General features: G+C 40.0%; 1 protein-coding gene, 1 long non-coding RNA gene and 1 other non-coding gene across 12 annotated transcripts in view; 2 read left to right on the top strand and 1 right to left on the bottom strand.

Annotated features, from left to right (window-relative positions):
* The window catches only part of MYZAP (myocardial zonula adherens protein), a 134,321-nt gene extending 123,687 nt beyond the window's left edge, over positions 1 to 10,634 (top strand). For 8 of the 9 annotated variants that reach the window (XM_061180273.1, XM_061180270.1, XM_061180271.1 and 5 more), the window contains one exon: positions 9,742 to 10,633. In XM_061180273.1, the coding sequence (XP_061036256.1) occupies positions 9,742 to 9,838 (97 nt within the window). In that variant the 3' untranslated portion in view covers positions 9,839 to 10,633. Of the gene's footprint in view, positions 1 to 9,741 lie in introns of all 9 variants that reach the window. The other variant, XM_061180278.1, reaches the window with a different exon arrangement.
* Positions 1 to 22,099, bottom strand: part of LOC133084135 (uncharacterized) — a 67,842-nt gene that overhangs the window by 39,748 nt on the left and 5,995 nt on the right. The gene's annotated exons all lie outside the window — the stretch shown is intronic.
* On the top strand, positions 11,212 to 11,318 carry LOC133086525 (U6 spliceosomal RNA). Its single transcript, XR_009700279.1, has one exon. It is a non-coding gene; the product is annotated as a U6 spliceosomal RNA (small nuclear RNA).

Below are 22,099 nucleotides of genomic sequence, written 5' to 3'. Positions count from 1 at the left end.
AATCTTGGAATATAGGCAGGAATTCATCAGATCGACTTGATGAGGGAAGCATTCAAGGCAGAGGGGACAGCTGAGGATGGCAGAGCTGTGAAGCAGTGTGTAAACGAGAGCTGTGTTTCTTAGCAAGGCCAGGCAGGAGATATAACAGTAGAAGGTGGAGGCCTTTACACCCTGCAGAGGAGTTTAGACTCCATCCAGGAAGCAAGGGGGAGACTTTGAAGAGTTTTAAGAACAGTAATATGGACACACCTGGTGGCACAGTGGTTAAGAATCTGCCTGCCAATGCAGAGAACAGGGGTTCGATCCCTGGTCCAGGAAGATCCCACATGCTGCAGAGCAACTAAGCCTGAGCACCACAACTACTGCGCCTGCGCTCTAGAGCCTGCGAGCCACAACTACTGAGCCCACGTGCCTAGAGCCCGTGCTCCACAAGAGAAGCCACTGCAATGAGAAGCCTGCACACCACAACGAAGAGTAGCCCCTGCTCACCACAGCTAGAAGGCCTGCGTGCAGCAACGAAGACCCAATGCAGGCAAAAATAAAAAATAAATTTATTAAAAAAAAAAGAACAGACTATGCTCCAATTGTCCTTTTAGGAAAATAGCTGTGACTGCAAAATGGATATGGGCTACACCTGCTAGTAATATAAATCATTTCCGCCCATTATAGTCACATGGCCTACCAAACTGCAAGGGAGGCTGGGAAAGGTAGTTATGTGTCTAGGCAGAAAAAGAAATGGGATATTTTCTCCATCTTAGTCACCAAATCCCATTAATTCTGCCTCCCAAATATCATCTTAACCTTTCTGTGCTACTTCATCTACAGTGCTACTTTTAGAGTTTGAGTTCTCATGGTCTCTCTCACCTCCTAAATAGCAAAACTCTCCTAATTAACCTCCTGCCTCCAGACTAACCCCTCTGCAATCAACCCTCAGCAGTGCCAAGGGATCTTGCTAGAATAAAAATAGGAGCATATCCTGCCCCTCCTTAAAAACCTTTAGTGGCTCGCTGTCCCCTTCTGAACCCCTTAGCAGGGCACACAGGGCCCTGCTTCCCCACCCCGACCTCATCTTCTGCCAGCCACTTCATCATGAACTCTTTGCTCCAGTCCTGCCAAGCGTGTCTCCTTTCCACACCATGGCCTCTGTGTTCACCCTTCTTTGCCTTTGCCCGTACTGTCCATCTGCCTGAATTCCCATCTCCTCCTCAACCACTTGAGGAATGCCTAGGCATCCTTCAGGAGTCACCTTCCCTGGGCCAGTTTCCTCCCGGTGAAGCTAACTTGTTCTGCCATCACTTTGCCCATAATATGTTCACTCTTGTATTGCTCAGGGTCCTGGGAGAAAGGGAAACAGAAGAGACTTAAATGAAGGGACTGTGTAAAAATTTGAGGGCAGCTTTTAGGGAAATAAAAAATGGACACTGGCTTGCTCTGGAGCTATTTCCAGCCTGGGCCTGAAGAGGTGGGGAGAGAAAGCTGGTAGAAGAGATGAAGGGGTGAGCTGGAGCATGGCCTTTGCTAGAGGAATGTAGCCAACTACCAAGCTGCAGACTGATCAGAGGGAACAGATGTCCTGGCCTCCCTGTCCTCCATTCTCTCATCCCTTGATCCCCCAATTGGTCCAAACCAACTGGAAGGTAAAGGCTGAGGGAGCCCACTGATGCTGACCTTCAGGTAAGCTTCCCAGGGCATAGGGTGGGGTGGAGAAGGGGGGATGGATCTGAATAGGCAAATGCAGAGTATCCAGTATAGCTTTTTGTCTTTATGTATTACCTAACACATTGCAACTATTTAAGTACATATCTTTCCCACCTAATTGTGAGTTCCTTGAATGCACATTTTTTTATTTTTCTGAATCATGGATACCTAGTATAACCTTTAAAAGTTGCTAAAAATAATGGCTGGCTCCAGGTAGGGGGCTCAAGATGGTAGAGGAGTAGGACGTGGAACTCACCTTCTCCCACAAAAACATTAAAAATACATCTACAAGTGGAACGAATCACAGACATCTACTAAATAATGAAAGAAGACCTCAGACTTCTGAAAGGGCAAGAAAACCTCCACATAACCAGGTAGGACAAAAGGAAAAAGAAAAAGAAGGCATTGGGATGGGGCCTGCGTCCAGGGAGGCAGCTGTGAAGAAGGAAAGGTTCCCACACCTGTTCCTCACAGCAGGGAGACCAGCCTGGATGGAGGGGGAGCTTCAGAGCCTAGGAGGAGAGCACAGTAACCAGTTTGTGGGAGGCAAAAGAGAGAGTAACCTGCACAGAAGGTTGGCACTGCCACCCTGTGCTCCCCAGCCTGAGACACTCGTCTGTCAGTGTGGGCAGGGGCTGGGTGCTATAGCTCAGGCTCTGGAGGTCAGACCCAGGGAGAGGACCAGGGTTGGCTGCGTAGAAACAGCCTGAAGAGGCTGGACTGTGACAACTGAGGGTGTATTTGGAAGAAGCCTGGGCCTGCCAGAGAGGCAAAGTGCCATTACTGGGGGACACATGGGGAGAGGGTGGGACCACCATAAGAGCTTCTTTCCCTGTCAGCACTCCCAGGCAACAGGACACCACCTACAGGAGCTCCGGGGGCAGGCCATAATGATCAAGGGACCAATCCAAAAGGAAGACATAATTGTAAATATATATGCACCCAACACAGGAGCACCTCAGTATATAAGGCAAGAACCTCAATATATAAGGGAAATAGAGCCATAAAAGGAGAAATCGACAGTACCACAATAATAGTGGGGGACTTTAACACCCAACTTTCATCAGTGGACAGATCATCCAGACAGAAAATCAATAAGGAAACACAAGCTTTAAATGATACAACAGACCAGGTAGACTTAATTGATATTTATAGGACATCCATCCAAAAGCAGCAGAATATACTTTCTTAAGTGCACATGGAACATTCTCTGGGATTGATCACATGCTGGGCCACAAAGCAAGCCTCAGTAAATTTCAGAAAATTGAAATCATTATCAAGCATCTTTTCCAACCACAACTCTATGAGATTAGAAATAAATTACAGGGAAAAAAACATAAAAAACACAAACACATGAAGGCTAAACAATATGTTACTAAACAACCAATGGATCACTGAAGAAATCAAAAATACATACAGACAAATTACAATGAAAACACAACTATCCAAAACCTATGGGATGCAGCCAAAGCAGTTCTAAGAGGGAAGTTTACAGCAACACAATCTTAACTTAGGAAATAAGAAAAATCTCAAACAACCTAACCTTACACCTAAAGCAACTACAGAAAGAAGAACAAAGAAAACCCAAAGTTAGTAGAAGGAAAGAAATCATAAAGATCAGAGCAGAAATAAATAGAGATGAAGAAAACAATAGAAAAGATCAATCAAACTAAAAGCTGGTTCTTTGAAAAGATAAACAAAATTGATAAACCTTTAGCCAGAATCATCTAGTAAAAAAGGGAGAGGGCTCAAATCAATAAAATTAGAAATGAAAAAGGAGACGTTACAACAGACACCATGGAAAGGATACAAAGAGATCATAAGAGACATACAAAGGATCATAAGAGACTACTACAAACAGCTATATGCCAATAAAATGGACACCCTAGAAGAAAGATACAACCTTCCAAAACTGAACCAGGAAGAAACAGAAAATACAAACAGACCAGTCACAAGTACTGAAATTATGGCTTCACAGGCGAATTCTATCAAATATTTAGAGAAGAGCTAACACCTATCCTTCTCAAACTCTTCCAAAAAACTGTAGAGGAAGGAACACTGCCAAGCTCATTCTATGAGGCCACCATCACCCTGAAACCAAAACCAGACAAAAAAAAATTATAGACCAACATCACTGATGAACATAGATGCAAAAATCCTCAACAAAACACCAGTAAGCCAAATCCAACAACACATTAAAAGGGTCATACACCATGATCAAGTGGGGTTTATCCCAGTGATGCAAGGATTCCTCAATATCCGCAAATCAATCAGTGTGATACACCACATTAACAAAATGAAGAATAAAAACCATATGATCATTTCAATAGATGCAGAAAAAGCTTTTGACAGAAGTCAACACCCATTTACGATAAAAACTTTCCAGAAACTGGGCATAGAGGGAACCTACCTCAACATAATAAAGGCCATATATGACAAACCCATGGCTAACATCATTCTCAATGGTGAAAAGTTCCCTCTGAGATCAGGAACAAAGCAAGGATGTCCACTCTCACCACTTTTATTCAGTATGGTTTTGGAAGTCCTAGCCATGGCAGTCAGAGAAGAAAAAGAAATAAAAGGAATCCAAATTGGAAAAGAAGAAAAACTGTCACTGTTTGCAGATGACATAATACTATATATAGAAAATCCTAAAGATGCCACCAGAAAACTACTAGAGATCATCAATGAATTTGGTAAAGTTGCAGGATACAAAATTAATACACAGAAATCTCTTGCATTCCTATACACTAACAACAAAAGATGGGAAAGAGAAATTAACACATTATTGACCAGGGGATTTTTGTAGAAACTAACACCTGTGGCCATAATATGCCTCCAGTCAAAAATGTGTTAAGGAAACAATCCCATTTACCATCGTATCAAAAAAGAAAAAAAAAAAAAAACCCAGGAATAAACCTGCCTAAGGAGACAAAAAAACCTGTACTCTTAAACCTGTAAGATGGTGATGAAAGAAATCGAAGATGACACAAACACATAGAAAGATATACCATGTTCTTGGATTGGAAGAATCGATATTATCAAAATGACTATACTACCCAAGGCAACCTACAGATTCAATGCAATCCCTATCAAATTACCAATGGCGTTTTTCACAGAACTAGATCAAAAAATTTTTAAATTTATATGGAAATACAAAAGACTCCAAATAGCCAAAGCAATCCTGAGAAAGAAAAACAGAGCTGGAGGAATCAGGCTCCCTGACTTCAGACTATACTACAAAGCTACAGTAATCAAGACAGTATGGTACTGGTGCAAAACCAGAAACATAGATCAATGGAACAGGATAGAAAGCCCAGAAATAAACCCACGCACATATGGTCAATTAATCTATGACAAAGGAGGCACGAATATACAATGGGTTCAATAAGTGGTGCTGGGAGAACTGGACAGCTACATGTGAAGGAATGAAATTAGATCATTCTTTAACACCATACACAAAAATAAACTCAAAATGGATCAAAGACCTAAATGTAAGGCCGGACACTATAAAACTCTTAGAGGAAAACATAGGCAACACTCTCTGAACATAAATCCCAGCAATAACTTTTTGGATCCACCTCCTAGGGAACATATATCTCAACATAGTAAAAGCCATTTATGACAAACCCACAGCCAATATAATACTCAACAGTGAAAAGCTAAAAGCCTTCCTACTAAATTCAGGAACAAGACAAGGATGCTCACTCTCACCATTTCTATTCAACATAGTATTGGAAGTCCTAGCCACAGCAGTCAGACAAGAAAAAAAATAAAAGGTATCCAAATTGGAAGAGATGAAATTGTCACTGTTTGCAGATGACATGATACTATATATAGAAAACCCTAAGGACTCCACACAAAAATCACTAGATCTAGTAAATGAATTAAGCAAAGTAGCAAAATACAAGATTAACATCTAAAAATCAGTTGCATTTCTTTACACTAACAATGAAATATCAGAAAGGGAACGTAAAAAAAAAAAACCTTTTAAAATACCACCAAAAAAAATACTTCAGAATAAACCTGACCAAGGAGGTGAAAGACTTACATGCTGTCAACTATAAAACATTAATAAATTAAAGAGGATTCAAAGAAATGTAAAGATACCCCATGCTCTTGGATTGGAAGAATTAATATTGTTAAAATGGCAATACTACCCAAAGCAATCTACAGATTTAATGCGATCCCTATCAAAATACCCATGACATTTTTCACAGAACTAGAACAAATAATCAAAAATTTATATGGAACCATAGAAGACCCAGAATTGCCAAAGCAATCCTGAGGGAAAAAAACAAAAGGAGGCATACCTCTCCCAGACTTCAAACAATACTACAGCACTACGGTAATCAAAATGGTGTGGTATTGGTACAAAAACAGACATACGGATCAATGGAACAGAATAGAGAGCCCAGAAATAAACCTAGACACCTACAGTCAATTAATCTTCAACAAAGGAGGCAAGAATATAAAATAGGAAAAAGTCTCTTTAACATGTGGTGCTGGGAAAGTTGGACAGCTGCATGTAAGTCCGTGAAGTTAGAACACACCCTCACACCGTGCACAGAAATAAACTCAAAATGGCTTAAAGACTTAAACATAAAACATGACACCATAAAACTTCTAGCACTTGACACCATAAAACTTCTAAAACTTCTAGAATTTATTCTCTGACATAAATCATACCAGTGTTTTCTTAGGTCAGTCTCCCAAGGCAATAGAAATAAAAATAAACAGGACCGTATCAAACTTAGAAGCTTTTGCACAGAAAAGGAACCCATATAAAAATGAAAAGTCAACCTACAGAATGGGAGAAAATATTTGCAAATGATGCAATAGACAAGGGCTTAGTCTCCAAAATATACAAACAGCTTATACAACTCAACAACAAACAAACAACTCAATCGAAAAATGGGCCAAAGACCTTAATAGACATTTCTCCAAAGAAGACGTACGGATGGCCAGTAGACACATGAAAAGATGCTCAACATCACTAATTATTAGAGAAATGCAAATCAAAACTACAATGAGGTACCAACTCACACTGGTCAGAATGGCAATCATTAAAAAGTCTACAAATGCTGGAGAGGATGTGGAGAAAAGGAAACCCTCCTACACTGCTGGTGGGAATGTAAGTTGGTACAGCCACTATGGAAAACAGTATGGAGGTTCCTCAGAAAACTAAAAATAGAATTACCATATGATCTAGCAGTCCCACTCCTGGGAATATACCCGGACAAAACTATAATTCAAAAAGATACATGCGCCCCTATGTTCATAGCAGCACTGTTCACAATAGACAAAACATGGAAACAACCTAAATGTCCACCAACAGATGAATGGATAAAGAAGATGTGGTACATATATACAATGGAGTACTACTCAGCCATAAAAAAGAACAAAATAATGCCATTTGCAGCAATATGGATGCAACTAGAGATTATCATACTAAGTGAAGTAAGTCAGAAAGAGAAAGACAAATACCATATGATATCACTTATATGTGGAATCTAAAATATGGCACAAATGAACCTATCTACAAAACAGAAACAGGCTCACAGACATAGAGAACAGACTTTGGCTGCCAAGGGGGAGGGCGTTGGGGGAGGGAAGGACTGGGAGTTTGGGATTAGCAGATGTAAACTATTATAGATAGGATGGATAAACAAGGTCCTACTGTATATAACACAGGGGACTATATGCAATCTCCTATGATAAACCATAATGGAAAAGAATATAAAAAAAGAATGCCTGTACGTGTATAACCGAGTCACTTTTGCTGTACAGCAGAGATTGGCACCGTATTGTAAATCAACTATACTTCAATAAAAAAAAATTAAAAAAAGAAAATAAAAACAAAAATAAACAAATGAGACCGAATTAAACTTAAAAGCTTCTGCACAGCAAAGGAAACCATAAACGAAACGAAAACACAACCCACAAAATGGGAGAAAATATTTGCACACAAAGTGACTGACAAGAGATTAATTTCCAAAATATACAAACAGCTCATGCAGCTCTATGTCAAAAAACAACAACAACAACAACAACCGAACAACCCAATCCAAAAATGGGCAGAAGATCTAAATAGACATTTCTCCAAAGGAGACATACAGACGGCCAAAAAGCACATGAAAAGATGCTCAACATCACTAATTATCAGAGAAATGCAAATCAAAACTACAGTGAGGTATCACCTACCACCGGTCAGAATGGCCATCATCAAAAAGTCTACAAACAGTAAGAGGAGAGGGTGCTGGAGAGGGTGTGGAGAAAAGGGAACCCTCCTACACTGTTGGTGGAAATGTAAATTGGTACAACCACTATGGAGAACAGTATGGAGGTTCCATAAAAAACTAAAACTAGAACTACCATATGATCCAGCAATCCCACTCCTTGGCATATATCTGGAGAAAGCCACAATTAGAAAAGATTCATGCACCCCGATGTTCATTACAGCACTATTTACAACAGCCTAGACATGGAAGCAACCTAAATGTCCATTGACAGAGGAATGGATAAAGAAGATATGGTACATATATATAATGGAATATTACTCAGCCATAAAAAAGAACGAAATAATGCCAATTGCAGCAACATGGATGAACCTAGAGATTATCACACTAAGTGAAGTAAGTCAGACTGAGAAAGACAGATATCATATGGTATGACTCATATGTGGAATCTAGTTTTTGAAAATGATACAGATGAACTTATTTACAAAACAGAAACAGACTTACAGATATTGAAAACTTATGTTATCAAAGGGGAAATGTGGGCAGGAGGGATAAATCAGGAGCTTGGGATTAACATACATACACTACTATATATAAGATAGATAACCAACAAGGACCTACTGTATAGCCCAGGGAACTCTACTCAATATTCTGTGATAACCTATATGAGAAAAGAATCTGAGAAAGAATGAATATATGTATAACTGAATCACTCTGCTGTACACCTGAAACTAACACAACATTGCAAATCAACTACACTCCAATAAAACTTTTTAAAGAAATTGCTAAAAATAATGGTCCCTCATAATATTTTTTCTTTTTTAAATAAGTTTTATTGAGATGTAATTCACATAGCATAGAATTCATCCTTTTAAAATGTGCAATTCAATAGTTTTTAGTATATTTACAAAGTTGTGCAACCAGCACCACTTATCTTAGAAAATTTCCCTCACCCCAAAAAGAAACCCTGTACCCCTTATCAGTCAAAATCCAGGCCCCCCGCTTCTCCTAGGCCCTGGCAACCATTAATATACTTTTTTTTTTTATTGGAGTATAATTGCTTTACAATGGTGTGTTTCTGCTTTATAACAAAGTGAATCAGCTATACATATACATATATCCCCATATCGCCTCCCTCTTGCGTCTCCCTCCCACCCTCCTTATCCCACCCCTCTAGGTGGTCACAAAGCACCGAGCTGATCTCCCTGTGCTATGCAGCTGCTTCCCACTAGCTATCTATTTTACATTTGGTAGTGTATATATGTCCATGCCACTCTCTCACTTTGTCCTAGCTTACCCTTTCCCCTCCCCGTGTCCTCAAGTCCATTCTCTACATCTGCGTCTTTATTCCTGTCCTGCCTCTAGGTTCTTCAGAATCTTTTTTTTTTTTTAGATTCTATATATATATGTTAGCATACAGTATTTGTTTTTCTGACTTACTTCACTCTGTATGACAGACTCTAGGTCTATCCACCTCACTACAAATAACTCAATTTCGTTTTTTTTTATGGCTGAGTAATATTCCCTTGTATATATGTGCCACATCTTTATCCATTCATCTGTCAGTGGACACAGGTTGCTTCCATGTCCTGGCTATTGTAAATAGAGCTGCAGTGAACATTGTGGTACATGACTCTTTTTGAATTATGGTTTTCTCTCCCTCATAATATTTAAATGAAATATTCAACTACATTACTGCAGTCTATTTTTAAGTGTTGAAAAGGATTTCCTAGAGTTATCTTACCACATGAAGCATATGGTAAGTTTTGTTTCATATTCCTGAATGCGTTTTCTCCTTTCTCAGCCAAACAGGTAGGACTCGTGAGATCGCAGTGCCTTCCAGGAATTATACCCCATACACACGAGTCCTGGAGTTAGCCATGAAGAAAACTCTGACTTAAGCACTTGGAGACGTGCACTTTTCACTGATGGACAAAGGCCCTGGAACCCTGCAGCTTGAAGTCTGGAAAGGGTGACTGTTGCTTCCTCCTATACACTGTTTAAGCTGCAGTGGAAATTGCTGAGGTTCTGATCCACTTCTAAAACATGAAGGAAAGTGGGGGAGGGGAGGGCAGGAGAGAGAGGTTTCAAGGTCATATTTCAAACACCCAACCAGTGTATGTACCCTGTTGTACTGGGCCGTCTTTAGCTTTCCATGCAGACACTGAGTCCTATCGGGAGAATTCCCTCACTATTTTCTGTTTTACTAGACTTCGGCTGGGAGGAAACAAGGCATTAACTTGAAATTTCATGTTACTTATTGCCAGGATCATTTGTTACAGCATGAAGGTTTTATTTACCCGTAGAAGTATTAGAGGCGGTGTTTCTCTGCTACAGGGAAGCCTGTCCGCAGGAGCGCAGGCACACGGGGAAATGTGACCCTGGGAAGGAAGGGGCAGGTGCCGAGGACCTGTGCAGGGGTGTGGGAGCCTCGGCTGCAGCCGGTCCTCATGTGGGCAGACACGCTTCATTCTGACGTGCTAACCCCTTGGTTTACTTTGTGCCTTATGCCTTTATGGGGCCAGCTGAAATCACTGTATTTATTCAACCTGTGATTTATTTTTTCTTTCTTTCTCACTTTAACTGAAAGAGAATTTTGTATGTTGTGGAAATTTAATCACTTAATGTTTTCGATACCAATTGGTGTTTTTGTTAAAGGAATGAGTGATTTGTTCATGCATGCTCTACTTTGATATTATAACCTATGTCACATGTTTAATAAATGCCATATATTTTGTTCTACTGATGCTGTCATTGTGTGTCATCCATGACTGCGTAGAAGGGGTAGAGAACAGAATCGGGTTTTGGACTGTCAAGTCAGGGCACCATAATCTTTCAATCAGTACAGTCCTTAGAATCATTTATAAACCATAAGAGAAGGTATGTGTGTTTTTGTGTGTGTGTGTGTGTGTGTGTGTGTGTGTGTGTCTTTAAACCCTGAAATTTATCTAGTTAACCTACCTTCTAGAAACACTAAGATGCATTCATGTTTATAAAATAAAAAAATCATTTTTACTTAAAAAAAAAAAATCATGCTCCCTTGTGCCCGAACTCCCTACCCCTTACTCCCCCACTTAAAAAAAAAGCCAAAGAAAGAAAGCAAAGCAACTCAGTTGAGTAAATCACCACAAGTCAGGACAGTGTCAAGAGGAAAACGCATATTTTGAAACCAAATTTTTATTTAAATTGTGGTTGTGGGACCTTGGGCATGTCATCAAAGCTCTCTGAATATCAACTTCATGTTCTAAAAACTTGGGATAATCACACCTACCCGGTGCTCGCTTCGGCAGCACATATACTAAAATTGGACCAATACAGAGAAGATTAGCATGGCCCCTGAGCAAGGATGACATGCAAATTCATGAAGCATTCCATATTTTTTCCACAAAGTAAACTTAAAATGGCTTAAAGACTTAAACATAAGACATGACACCATAAAACTTCTAGAAGTGAACATAGGCAAAACATTCTCTGACGTAAATCGTACCAGTGTTTTCTTAGATCAGTCTCCCAAGGCAATAGAAATAAAAATAAACAAATGGGACCTAATCAAACTTACAAGCTTTTGCACAGCAAAGGAAACCATAAAAAAACCCGAAAAGACAACCTACAGAATGGGAGAAAATATTTGCCAACAATGTGACCAACAAGGGCTTAATCTCCAAAATACATAAACAGCTCATACAACTCAATAACAAAAAAACAAACAACCCAATCCAAAAATGGGCAGAAGACCTAAATAGACATTTCTCCAAAGAAGACACACAGATAACCAATAGGCACTTGAAAAGATGCTCAACATCACCAATTATTAGAGAAATGCAAATCAAACTACAATGAGGTACCAACTCATACCAGTCAGAATGGCCATCGTTAAAAATTCTACAAGTAACAAATGCTGGAGAGGGTGTGGAGAAATGGAACCCTCCTACATTGTTGGTGGGAATGTAAGTTGCTGCAGCCACTATGGAAAATGGTGTGGAGATTCCTCAGAAAACTAAAAATAGAATTACCATATGACCCAGCAATCCTATTCCTGGCCATATATCTGGACAAAACTATAATTCAAAAAGATACATGCACCTCTATGTTCATAGCAGCACTATTCACAATAGCCAAGACATGGAAACAACCTAAGTGTCTATCAATAGATGGATAAAGATGATATGGTACATATATACAATGGATTACTACTACTCAGTCATAAAAAAGAATGAAATAATGCCATTTGCAGCAACATGGATGCAACTGGAGATTATCATACTGAGTGAAGTAAGTCAGAAAGAGACAAATACCATATGATATCACTTATATGTGGAATCTAAAATATGACACAAATGAACCTATGAAACAGAATCTCAGACATAGAGAAGAGACTGGTGGTTGCCAAGGGGGAGGGCGTTGGGGGAGGGATGGAGTGGCAGGTTGGGGTGAGCAGATGTAAGCTTTTATACATAGAATGCATAAACAACAAGGTGCTACTGTATAGCACAGAGAACTATATTCAATATCCTATGATAAACCATAATGGAAAAGAATGTAAAAAGAATGTATATATATATATCTATACCTGAATCACTTTGCTGTACAGCAGTAATTAACACAACACTGTAAATCAACTACACTTCAATTAAAAAAAAGAAAATCACACCTGACAGGCCAATGTGAGTGCCAACTGAGGTAGGTCACGCAGAGGCCTGGCCTGGGGATGGACGCAGAGGAGGGTGCTGCCATTCTGAAGTGTGTTTTAAAGCACTGTTGAGTGCTGGCTACCTTCACTCTTTGAGCTGCTCTAGCATGAGAAGCCATTTCCTAGCGCAGCCCCAAGGAGGAGCATTTCAGGAAAAGGCAGGCCTTGGGACCAGGAGGTAGGGAAGCAGGACTCAGAGTGGCAGAAGGTATGCCAACCCCTGGGCCCCTGGAGAAGCTGGTGTGGAAACAGCTTCTAAATGAAACACGGCATAAAGAATGTCGGTTTTAATACAACAAAGACTGTTACGCAAGCACTCCACACACCCCCCCCTTTTTTCTTTTCTTAAAACAGTCAAAAAAAGGAAAAAAATTAGTAATTTTAAATTCAAAGGACGCCAGGGATCATTCCATAGCATTAAAGGTGTCCCTGGGCCCTTTATAATTTTATATATACCTTCAACACGTGGAGAATTTAAAATATTATTTGAACTATTTAGAAAGACCACTGAAGAGACTTCCTCAGTGGTAGACTTGAAACTGAAAAAAACCAGAGCTGATCCTTCTCGACCCTTTGTCAAAATTAGTGACACTCAACCCACCGTCTGAAAGAGTGACGTTTGTTCTTCAACCTCCTCATAAGCACGGGTATCGTGTAGAACTGGGGGAATGAACTCTAATATTACACAGCAAATTTATCTAACTGAAATGGAAAACAGCAGTGTGTTAAGTTTTTTAAAAATAAAAATGTATTCCTATGATAATGCCTCAATTGATATTCTCATTCCAATCCTTCCAGACTTTCTTAAACACACCCCCTCCCCCATTTATTTTGTTTTAGCACACATAGGACCCTATACTGAGAAGCAGAATCATGGTATTCAGGAACGTGGGCTCTGGAGACTGTTTCAGCTTAGTCACTAGTGTGTGGCTTGAGCACAGAACCTCTTTGAGCCCCTGTAAAATGGGATCAGCGACAGTTCTTTCCCAACTGTCACTGTGTGCAGATTAAATGAGTTAATATCTGTGGAGTTCTTAGAATAGTGCTTGGCACATAGTAAGCACTTAGTAAGTGCTACCTATTATCACTCATACTTTTGTAACCACATATATAATCACTTATATATAATTCTATATAGACACAGATGTATGGAGCTACACCACTGTTTCTTACAGCTAGTTGGATTCCACTTTATTGAGGTACTATGGTTTACTTGACCTATCCCCTGAGGTTGGAATTTTGGAGGCTGTCTTTACTCTTTTTAAAGCAATCCTCTGTGGAACCATCTTGTACACATGTCTTTGTACACTTGCCTAGGATAAATTCCTAGAAGAGGAATCGTTGGGTCACAAGTTAGGCACATTTAAGTCTTTTCGTGCACGTGGTCCAATCTGGCCTCTGGAAATTGGAGTCCACTGAAAATCTCACCAACAGTATGAGGATGTTCTTTCCTGACTCCGTTGCCAACACTGGGAGTGAGAAATGAAGGTGTGTATAAAATTGCCTGCTTTAGGCAGGCACGCCCCCCAAACAGGCAGTGAATAAAGTTCCTTCAGGATATTGCCTTTGGATACCTGAGCTCGGGACCATGCAGGTGTGAGCTGCAGGCCTGTAAGTGTCCTCAGGGCCCAGAGAGTACTGGGCAGCTGAATGGAAACGGGACTGGGCTTACTTAGAAGCAGCTGGTGTCCCACAGGATCCTGGCCTCAGATGGCCTGCTGCTTAGTGAGTCAGAAGCAAGAGGCAGCCGTTGAGACAGAAAATTCAGGCCATGTGCCTGACATGGGGTTTGAGTCTGGGTGGCACATGCCCCAGAGGGTCCCTTTCAGGGCTAGCTGGGGAGAGAGGAACATTTGGGAAGTGTCTGGAGTTTGGTGATGTGACATGGTCTCCCCAACAGAGGATGCACCAACCAAGACTGACCCTGAGCTGGTCCACGTGTCTGTCTACTCTGGGCACCCTCTTTCTCCCCAGCAAATGCCATTGGCCTACTCCAGGAACTCTAGGGTGGTCCCCAAGACAGAGGGTGGGGTGAGGGGTGTGAAAGGAAGGGCAGGATTCCTTCCTGTCCTACTTCAGGCCACATCAGACCATAGTGATCTCCCTGACATCCAGACTCAGAGGCCCAGTTCAGTTCAAGCAATGCATGCCAGGTGCTGGGGACACACAGACGTGTACCCTCAATACCCTCATCCTCTTCGAAAATTATTCCCAGTGAGTCTGTCTCCTCCTGGTCTTTGATGTCTCTGAATCCCAGGGGTACTTTTTTCCTGCTCCCCTCTTTTCTACTCTCACATCAAATGACTGACCATCGTGTCCATTTCCTTTCTCTCCATCCATGTAAGCTCCTTAGGGGCAGTTTCCTATAAAGGAGGAGACTCATTCCACACCTCAATAAGCATGGAGAAATCTACAAGTGAAAAGTATCCAGAAAGAGCCTTCGCTGGGGGAAGTAAAGGAGACCAAGAGTTACGGACCTCGGCACAGCATGCAACCAGTCAATCTTCATAGCAGTTCTGTGTAGAAAATGTCACTACAACTGTTTTGTGGTTAAGGAAATGGAAACTCAAAGAGAGATGAAAATTGCCTGAAACCACCCAGGCCCGTCTGATTCCAGAACAGGGGTGGGAAGCCTGGAGTCGGTATTGCCACTAAATTGCAATACTCCCTTGGGCGGGTCACCTCTGCTCTCAGGTGCAGGGCTCCCATGAGCAGCTCTGCCTAGGAAGGAAATGGAATTCCACCTGCCCTCCACAGAGGCCTGCTGTGATGATCATGTGAAGCAGCATGGGAAAAGTTTCCAGCACTGCGCCAGAGACATGCTTACAATCGATACCAACAATTGACCCCTGCTATTAGTACTAGACATTACTGTGAAGGAGGTGTTGCACATGAATATTTTTAAACCCAAGGATTTCCTCTTATTGGACACACATTAGAGACTTAATGAATAATGCTTACTTGTGAGTAGGATTGTGCAGAAGGAAAGTAGGGCAAAAAAAAAAAATTGTGTCTGGATAAACATAAGATTAAATAAACCATAGACTCCTTTTCCTTATATGGAAATTTGAGAATAACTCACTTGACTTTGTCAGAGGAGGACAAGCCCCGAAGAAAGACTGGAGATATGTTTCTGGAAAGAGAGACCAGAGGCAAAGAGACCAGAGGGAGACGGCTGCAAAGTTTGGAGGTAATTTGTTAGGCAGGATTAGATTACTAATACGTGGTATGAAGTGTAAATCAAAGAGGTTTTTGCATATGAATGTCCAATTAATTGTTTTAGCACCATTTGTTGAAAAGACTACCCATTTCCCACTGAATTGCCCTTGTACCATTGTTGGAAATCAACTGCCCATACATGCATAGGTCTATTTCTGTACACTCTGTTAATACTGATCTAGTTGCCTATCTTAACACCAGTCCCACACTGTCTTGATTACCGTAGCTTTATCTTAAGCCCTTGAAGTCAGGTAGTATAGGCTTTTCAACTCTGGTCTTTTTCAAAGTTGTTCTGGCTATTCTAGGACCTTTGAATTTCCATATGAATTTTACAGTCTGTCAGTTTCTACCTATGGGCTGCTGGAATTTTGACTGACACTGCACTGAATAGACAGATCCCCAAGGAGAAAACCAAGACCCACTGCTGAGTATCAGGCCAGCTTGCAGCTGGTGGGACTATGTGAGTTCCTGAATGCTGGGGCTGCTTCTCTCTTCTTCAGTTGGGAAGGTACCAGGTAAAAACTTCCATAATGTATTCAGATGAAGGTATAGTATAATCTTTGTGGAATTCTGAACAAAATATTATAAGAAACATTAATTTGTGCCCAAAGGCCATAAAACTGACGTAATTTGAATGCAATAAAATATAAATAAATGGCAAACAGTTCTTGGGGGTTTTCTCTTAATTTTTCAACACATACTTTTGAGTTTTAACATATAGCATTTACAGCATTCACCTTCCTGAATTAGGGGTGTGGGGGGCTGAGAAATAATTAGTAGGCAATTTTTTGGCCCTGGGACTTTTCTTGTAAATGTTTTCTTTGGCAGCCATACTCTTGAGAACAGGAAGTTACTCTCTTGTTACGGATTTAAGACTTTTCTGAGCCAAATAACAGAAAGCTGGATTAGTTCTGAAATGAAGGGGGAAAAAAACAACTCTTGGCTCTTGCTGGAGATTAATGACATCTTGCAAATATTTTAATTCTCCCCTTTCCTCTCTAACTTGCCACCTCCTAAACAATGCATGTTCAGCCTGAAAAATCTTAACTGGTCACTTTGTGGCCCAACCCTTAAATAAAATATCTTTATGGTACCCACAAATTTATTTAAACATTTTTGGAGGGCTGGGGGAAGGAAATAAGGGCTGTCTCAAGTTGACCGTTTTTATCACAAAATCCCAATACGGAATTTAAAACAGAAAATGTAGTTGTAAAGATGCTAATGTTTCTACAGTAATCATAAAGATTCATAATTTTCTTTGACTTTTTAAAATGGCTTTTGCTATAGATAAAGATGTTAAATCAAGCTTTGTAAACAAACTCTATATATTGTTAGAGATGCTTGCAAACAATTTCTTAGCAATTGTTCAAAATAACAGGATTATATCCTTTGACTAGAGCATTTATTAGTCTGACTACAAATCATGCAAACTGGTTTTCCCCAGAAAAGGCTGAGTTCTTTTGAATTAATATCCACTTTTTACACTTGATTCTAGCAAAAAAAAAAAAACACACAAAACCAAACTTGCAATATCAATGAGGTTTACAATCTGTGGGGACATTAACGCTATGAATCACCTGACAACCATTTGTAGGGATTCCTTTTTTTTGAGGTGGGGGGGCGCACCGCACAACATGCAGGATCTTAGTTCCCTGCTCAGGGATCGAACCCGTGCCCCCTGCAATGGAAGCGTGGAGTCCTAACCACTGGACCGCCAAGGAAGTCCCTGTAGGGATTCTTAAAACACAGAAGGCCTTAGGAAAACAGATTTAGAGGTAAAGAACACCTTCCTATAACAAGTGATCTAGGAAGTGATCGAGAAGTTTCCATGGTGTCACAGTCATCCCTCAGTATCGAGAGAAGGTGGGGGAATTGGTTCCAGGCCCCACATTCCCACAAATACCAAAATCCACACATGCTCAAGCCTGTTATTTAAAATGGTGTAGTATTTGCATAAACTTACACACATTCTCTCCTATAATTTAAATCATCTCTAGATTATTTACAATACCTAATACAATGTAAATGCTTTGTAAATAGTTGCCTGTTCACAGGCAAATTCAAGTTTTGCTTTTTGGAACTTTCCAGAATTGTTTTTTTCTTTTTCTGAATATTTTGGTTCCAAGGTTTGTTGAATCCGTGGATGTGGAACCCACATATATGGAGGACTGACTGTAATTGCAGCCTCTCAAAAAAGAAAAAGAGTTGGCCTACATTTTTCATTTATACTTGCATCACACACCCAAACTCAAATGTCCTGGTGCCCAGGAAGTTTGCATCAAGGTGGCAAGGGTCAAAAAAAAAAGGTGGCAAGGGTCTGTGGTAGGATAATGGGGGTGAGTGGCTGGTGGCAGGGAGAGGCAAGAAGGGTGCTCACCAGGATTATAAGTACATGTCCATCTTAAAGTCACTCAAATTCATTATTTTGAAAAACTCTGTGCTGCTGAGCAAATTCATCTGTAGATTGGACGTGGCCAAAGACCCGCAATTTGCAACACTTTATTTACATTATCTAATGTTTTTCTTTCTGTGCATTATAAAGAAAATACTTATTCCTTCAAACCACCTTTTTCTCCAGTCAGCTTGAAGTGATGTTCCTCCCACATCATTCATTACCCTTTGTCTGTCTTCTGCTATTTTGACAACTTCAGGTTTTTTAAACCTTATAAACAATCTTAAATTACTCAGAGCTGTCATCCATTAGATATAAAAATTAAATTAAGCCCAAGAATTCTAGGTGATGGAAAACATGATCCAGTCCCATAAGATATGGGCAACCACAGGAGTCCAGCAAAGGTTGATAATACCCTAAACTTCATCAATGTTGCATGACTATTTATTTAAAGGGAGCTACCTGCTTCCTGGTTTACTGCATACCAAATATTTCTTCAACATTTATGAACTTAAATAGATGCAGATGTTGCCAAAGAATAACATCAGTCATCCTAGAATACTATAATTTAAGCACTGAAAGGCACCTTGGAGTTTGTCTGGTTCAATACCCTCATTTTAAATGGGAGAAAACTGAGGCCTGGGGAAATTAACTGGCCACAAAGTTAGCGGTACACAAGCCCTCTCCCAAAATCATAGTTGGAAATTGACAAATTTCACCACCATCCCTTCATTTCTCTGATCTGGATCACCTTTACTGTCTATATACTATGCTTGACTATTCTCTCCTCCAAATTTTGGAGAAGAAAATCAAGGATGACTTTTCTTTCCTTGGTCATTCTCCCAACTCTATATTATATGGGCATCCCTTGCTCCTTTTCTCCTATTTCCCCTAGCTGAAGCTTTTCGGAGCTAGCTGTGTTCTTTTTCATGCAAGACAGAAAATTAAAGGTGACCAGATACTTGATTCCGGCCAGGTCTCATGAGAGGAGAAGGGTGGTCAGTTTTCTCTAAGTCCATTTTGCTGCCGATCACCAGTTTCTTTATTTTATGGCCTCTGATGTACATCAGATTCCAAAGAGTGAGACATACAGTGTGCCAGCATTGTGGTAGAGACCTGGTTCTTCTTTCCCTCCACTAAAAGTACAACTCTCAAATCCCTCTCCCATGAAACTTGAAAGGAAATTATTAAATCTCACCCTTTAGTGACTTTGCAAATTACTCCCCTTAAACAATGTACTGGATATTTTATGAAGACTCTTAGACAAGGCCCACGTAAGTATAGGAGGGTCTGCCTTCCAGCATGGAATCTGAACCAATTCTAAGCAAAGTTTGGTTTTGACATCCTCCCTTTTTGCCTGGCCTACATATTCTCCAAATTGTGAAAAGGAGGCCTTCTGGGGTCTTCCTGCCACCTGAACTCTCTGTTGTAATACTTTCTCTGGTCTACTCTTCCTCTCCAATTGCTCAAAATTCTCTCTATTTTCTCGCTTTCCCTCCTAACAAAGCCCACTCTTTTAGTGCAAGTCATCACCTCAGCTAGCTTTTTGTGAGAAAGCCATTTGGAACAAATTCACACTCAACTGTAAATGACTGATAGGTCACAACCCTTCTAGAAGTATGTACTGTCTCAAAGGAAGATCCTTTTTAACCTAGTAATTTTCTTATTGGTGGAATTTTAGCCAATGCATCAAAGGGAAGTGAATAAGTCAGGAGAGGGGAAGACATTTTACATCTTATTCAAGATTTTGTCTCCTGAAACAGACTCAGACATAGAGAATAGACTTGTGGTTGCCAAGGGGGAGGGGTTTGGGAGAGGGAAGGATTCGGAGTTTGGGATAAGCAGATGCAAACTAGTTTATATAGGATGGATAAACAACAAGGTTCTACTGTATAGTACAGGGAACTATATTAAACATCCTGTGATAAACCATAATGGAAAAGTATATATAACTGAATCACTTTGCTGTACAGCAGAAATTAACACAACATTGTAGATCAACTATCCTTCAATAAAATGTAAAAAAAAAAAAAAAAAAAAAGATTGTCTCCTAATGGGAGAGGGAGGAGGAGGAGCCTCAGCTACAATGTCTGTATATTCTGTACCACATAGCAGTACATGCGATCTTTCAGGGACTTTTTTTTTCTGGTTTGTGAGTTTATTCATATGAAAAATCATAGAAAGGTGTTATTCAATAACCATTAGTCACATATCTAACCAATAATCTTCATTAATGTTGCTAATTACAAAGTAAATCACCTGGAACTTTAAAGAATCAAACATTTAATTTTTTTTCCTGAATTCTCTCTTCACATGCTAACAAAAATATCATAAAACACTGTGGTGGCCTGAAATGGGAAATTTGTCACCAAACAACACTCAACCGTGTGAAAGTCTGAAGAGATAAGAATTCTTTCCCTTTGACTTGAACCTTATTTGGCTGGAATTTTCTCACCAGAGTCTTCCTATTTTTTTTCCATGGGCAACTGCCCCCTTGATTAATCCCATTTCCCTCAGTCTTAGTTTTTCCAAGCAGCTGAGCAAACAAAGATGCAGGCAGCCATTTTAACGTACTTCCTCCCTCAAGCCCTCTGGGATGGGCCGTCTGTTCATCCTGTTCATAAACCAATGGCCTGAATGTGCTTGGAGAAAGCAGCAAGGATCTTCTGTCAGGATTAATTTTAATAGCCCACAGTCTGTCACTGGGGAATCACAGCCCTGGTAATTGGCTTTAAATTACTATTTGCTGATAAAGAGGGAGATATAGCTGAAAATTTGGTTCCTCATTTCAAACAGTTTGGATAACTAATGCAAGAATTTACTTTTAGTGTGGAGTGCATGCACTTTACAGCCTAAACCCTTGGGTAGCTGAAGAAAACCTTTTGTTGCAGTGGGATCACAGTGAAATACCAAGAGGAGAAATGTGACATTTTGTAGAAGTATAGAATTTTAGAGCTGGAAGGGAAATGAATCTGTGAATTCCGCAGATGGCTTCACAGGCGAATTCTATCAAACATTTAGAGAAGAGCTAACACCTATCCTTCTCAAACTCTTCCAAAATATAGCTGAGGGAGGAACACTCCCAAATTTGTTCTACGAGGCCACCATCACCCTGATACCAAAATCAGACAAAGATATCACAAAAAAAGAAAATTACAGACCAATATCACTGATGAACATAGACGCAAAAATCCTCAACAAAATACTAGCAAACAGAATCCAACAGCACATTAAAAGAATCATACACCATGATCATGTGGGATTTGTCCCAGGAATGCAAGGATTCTTCAATATATGCAAATCAATGTGATACACCATATTAACAAATTAAGGAATAAAAACCATATGATCATCTCAATAGATGCAGAAAAAGCTTCTGACAAAATTCAACACCCATTTATGATAAAAACTATCCAGAAAATTGGCATAGAGGGAACCTACCTCAACATAATAAAGGCCATATATGACAAACCCACAGCTAACATCATTCTCAATGGTGAAAAACTGAAAGCATTTCCACTAAGATCAGGAACAAGATAAGGATGTCCGCTCTCGCCACTCTTATTTGACAGTTTTGGAGTCCTAGCCACGGCAATCAGAGAAGAAAAAGAAATAAAATGAATACAAACTGGAAAAGAAGTAGTATAACTGTCACTGTTTGCAGATGACATGATACTATACATAGAAAATCTTAAAGATGCCACCAGAAAACTACTAGAGCTAATCAATGAATTTGGTAAAGTTGCAGGATACAAAATTAATGCACAGAAATCTCTTCCATTCCTATACACTAACAATGATAGATCAGAAAGAGAAATTAAGGAAACAATCCTATTTACCATCACAACAAAAAGAATAAAA

Source organism: Eubalaena glacialis, chromosome 2 (genome assembly GCF_028564815.1).
Source record: "Eubalaena glacialis isolate mEubGla1 chromosome 2, mEubGla1.1.hap2.+ XY, whole genome shotgun sequence".
NCBI classification, from domain to species: Eukaryota; Metazoa; Chordata; class Mammalia; order Artiodactyla; family Balaenidae; genus Eubalaena; species Eubalaena glacialis.
The sequence above is the reverse complement of the archived record's forward strand: the minus strand, read 5'-3'. Positions and strand labels throughout refer to the sequence as shown.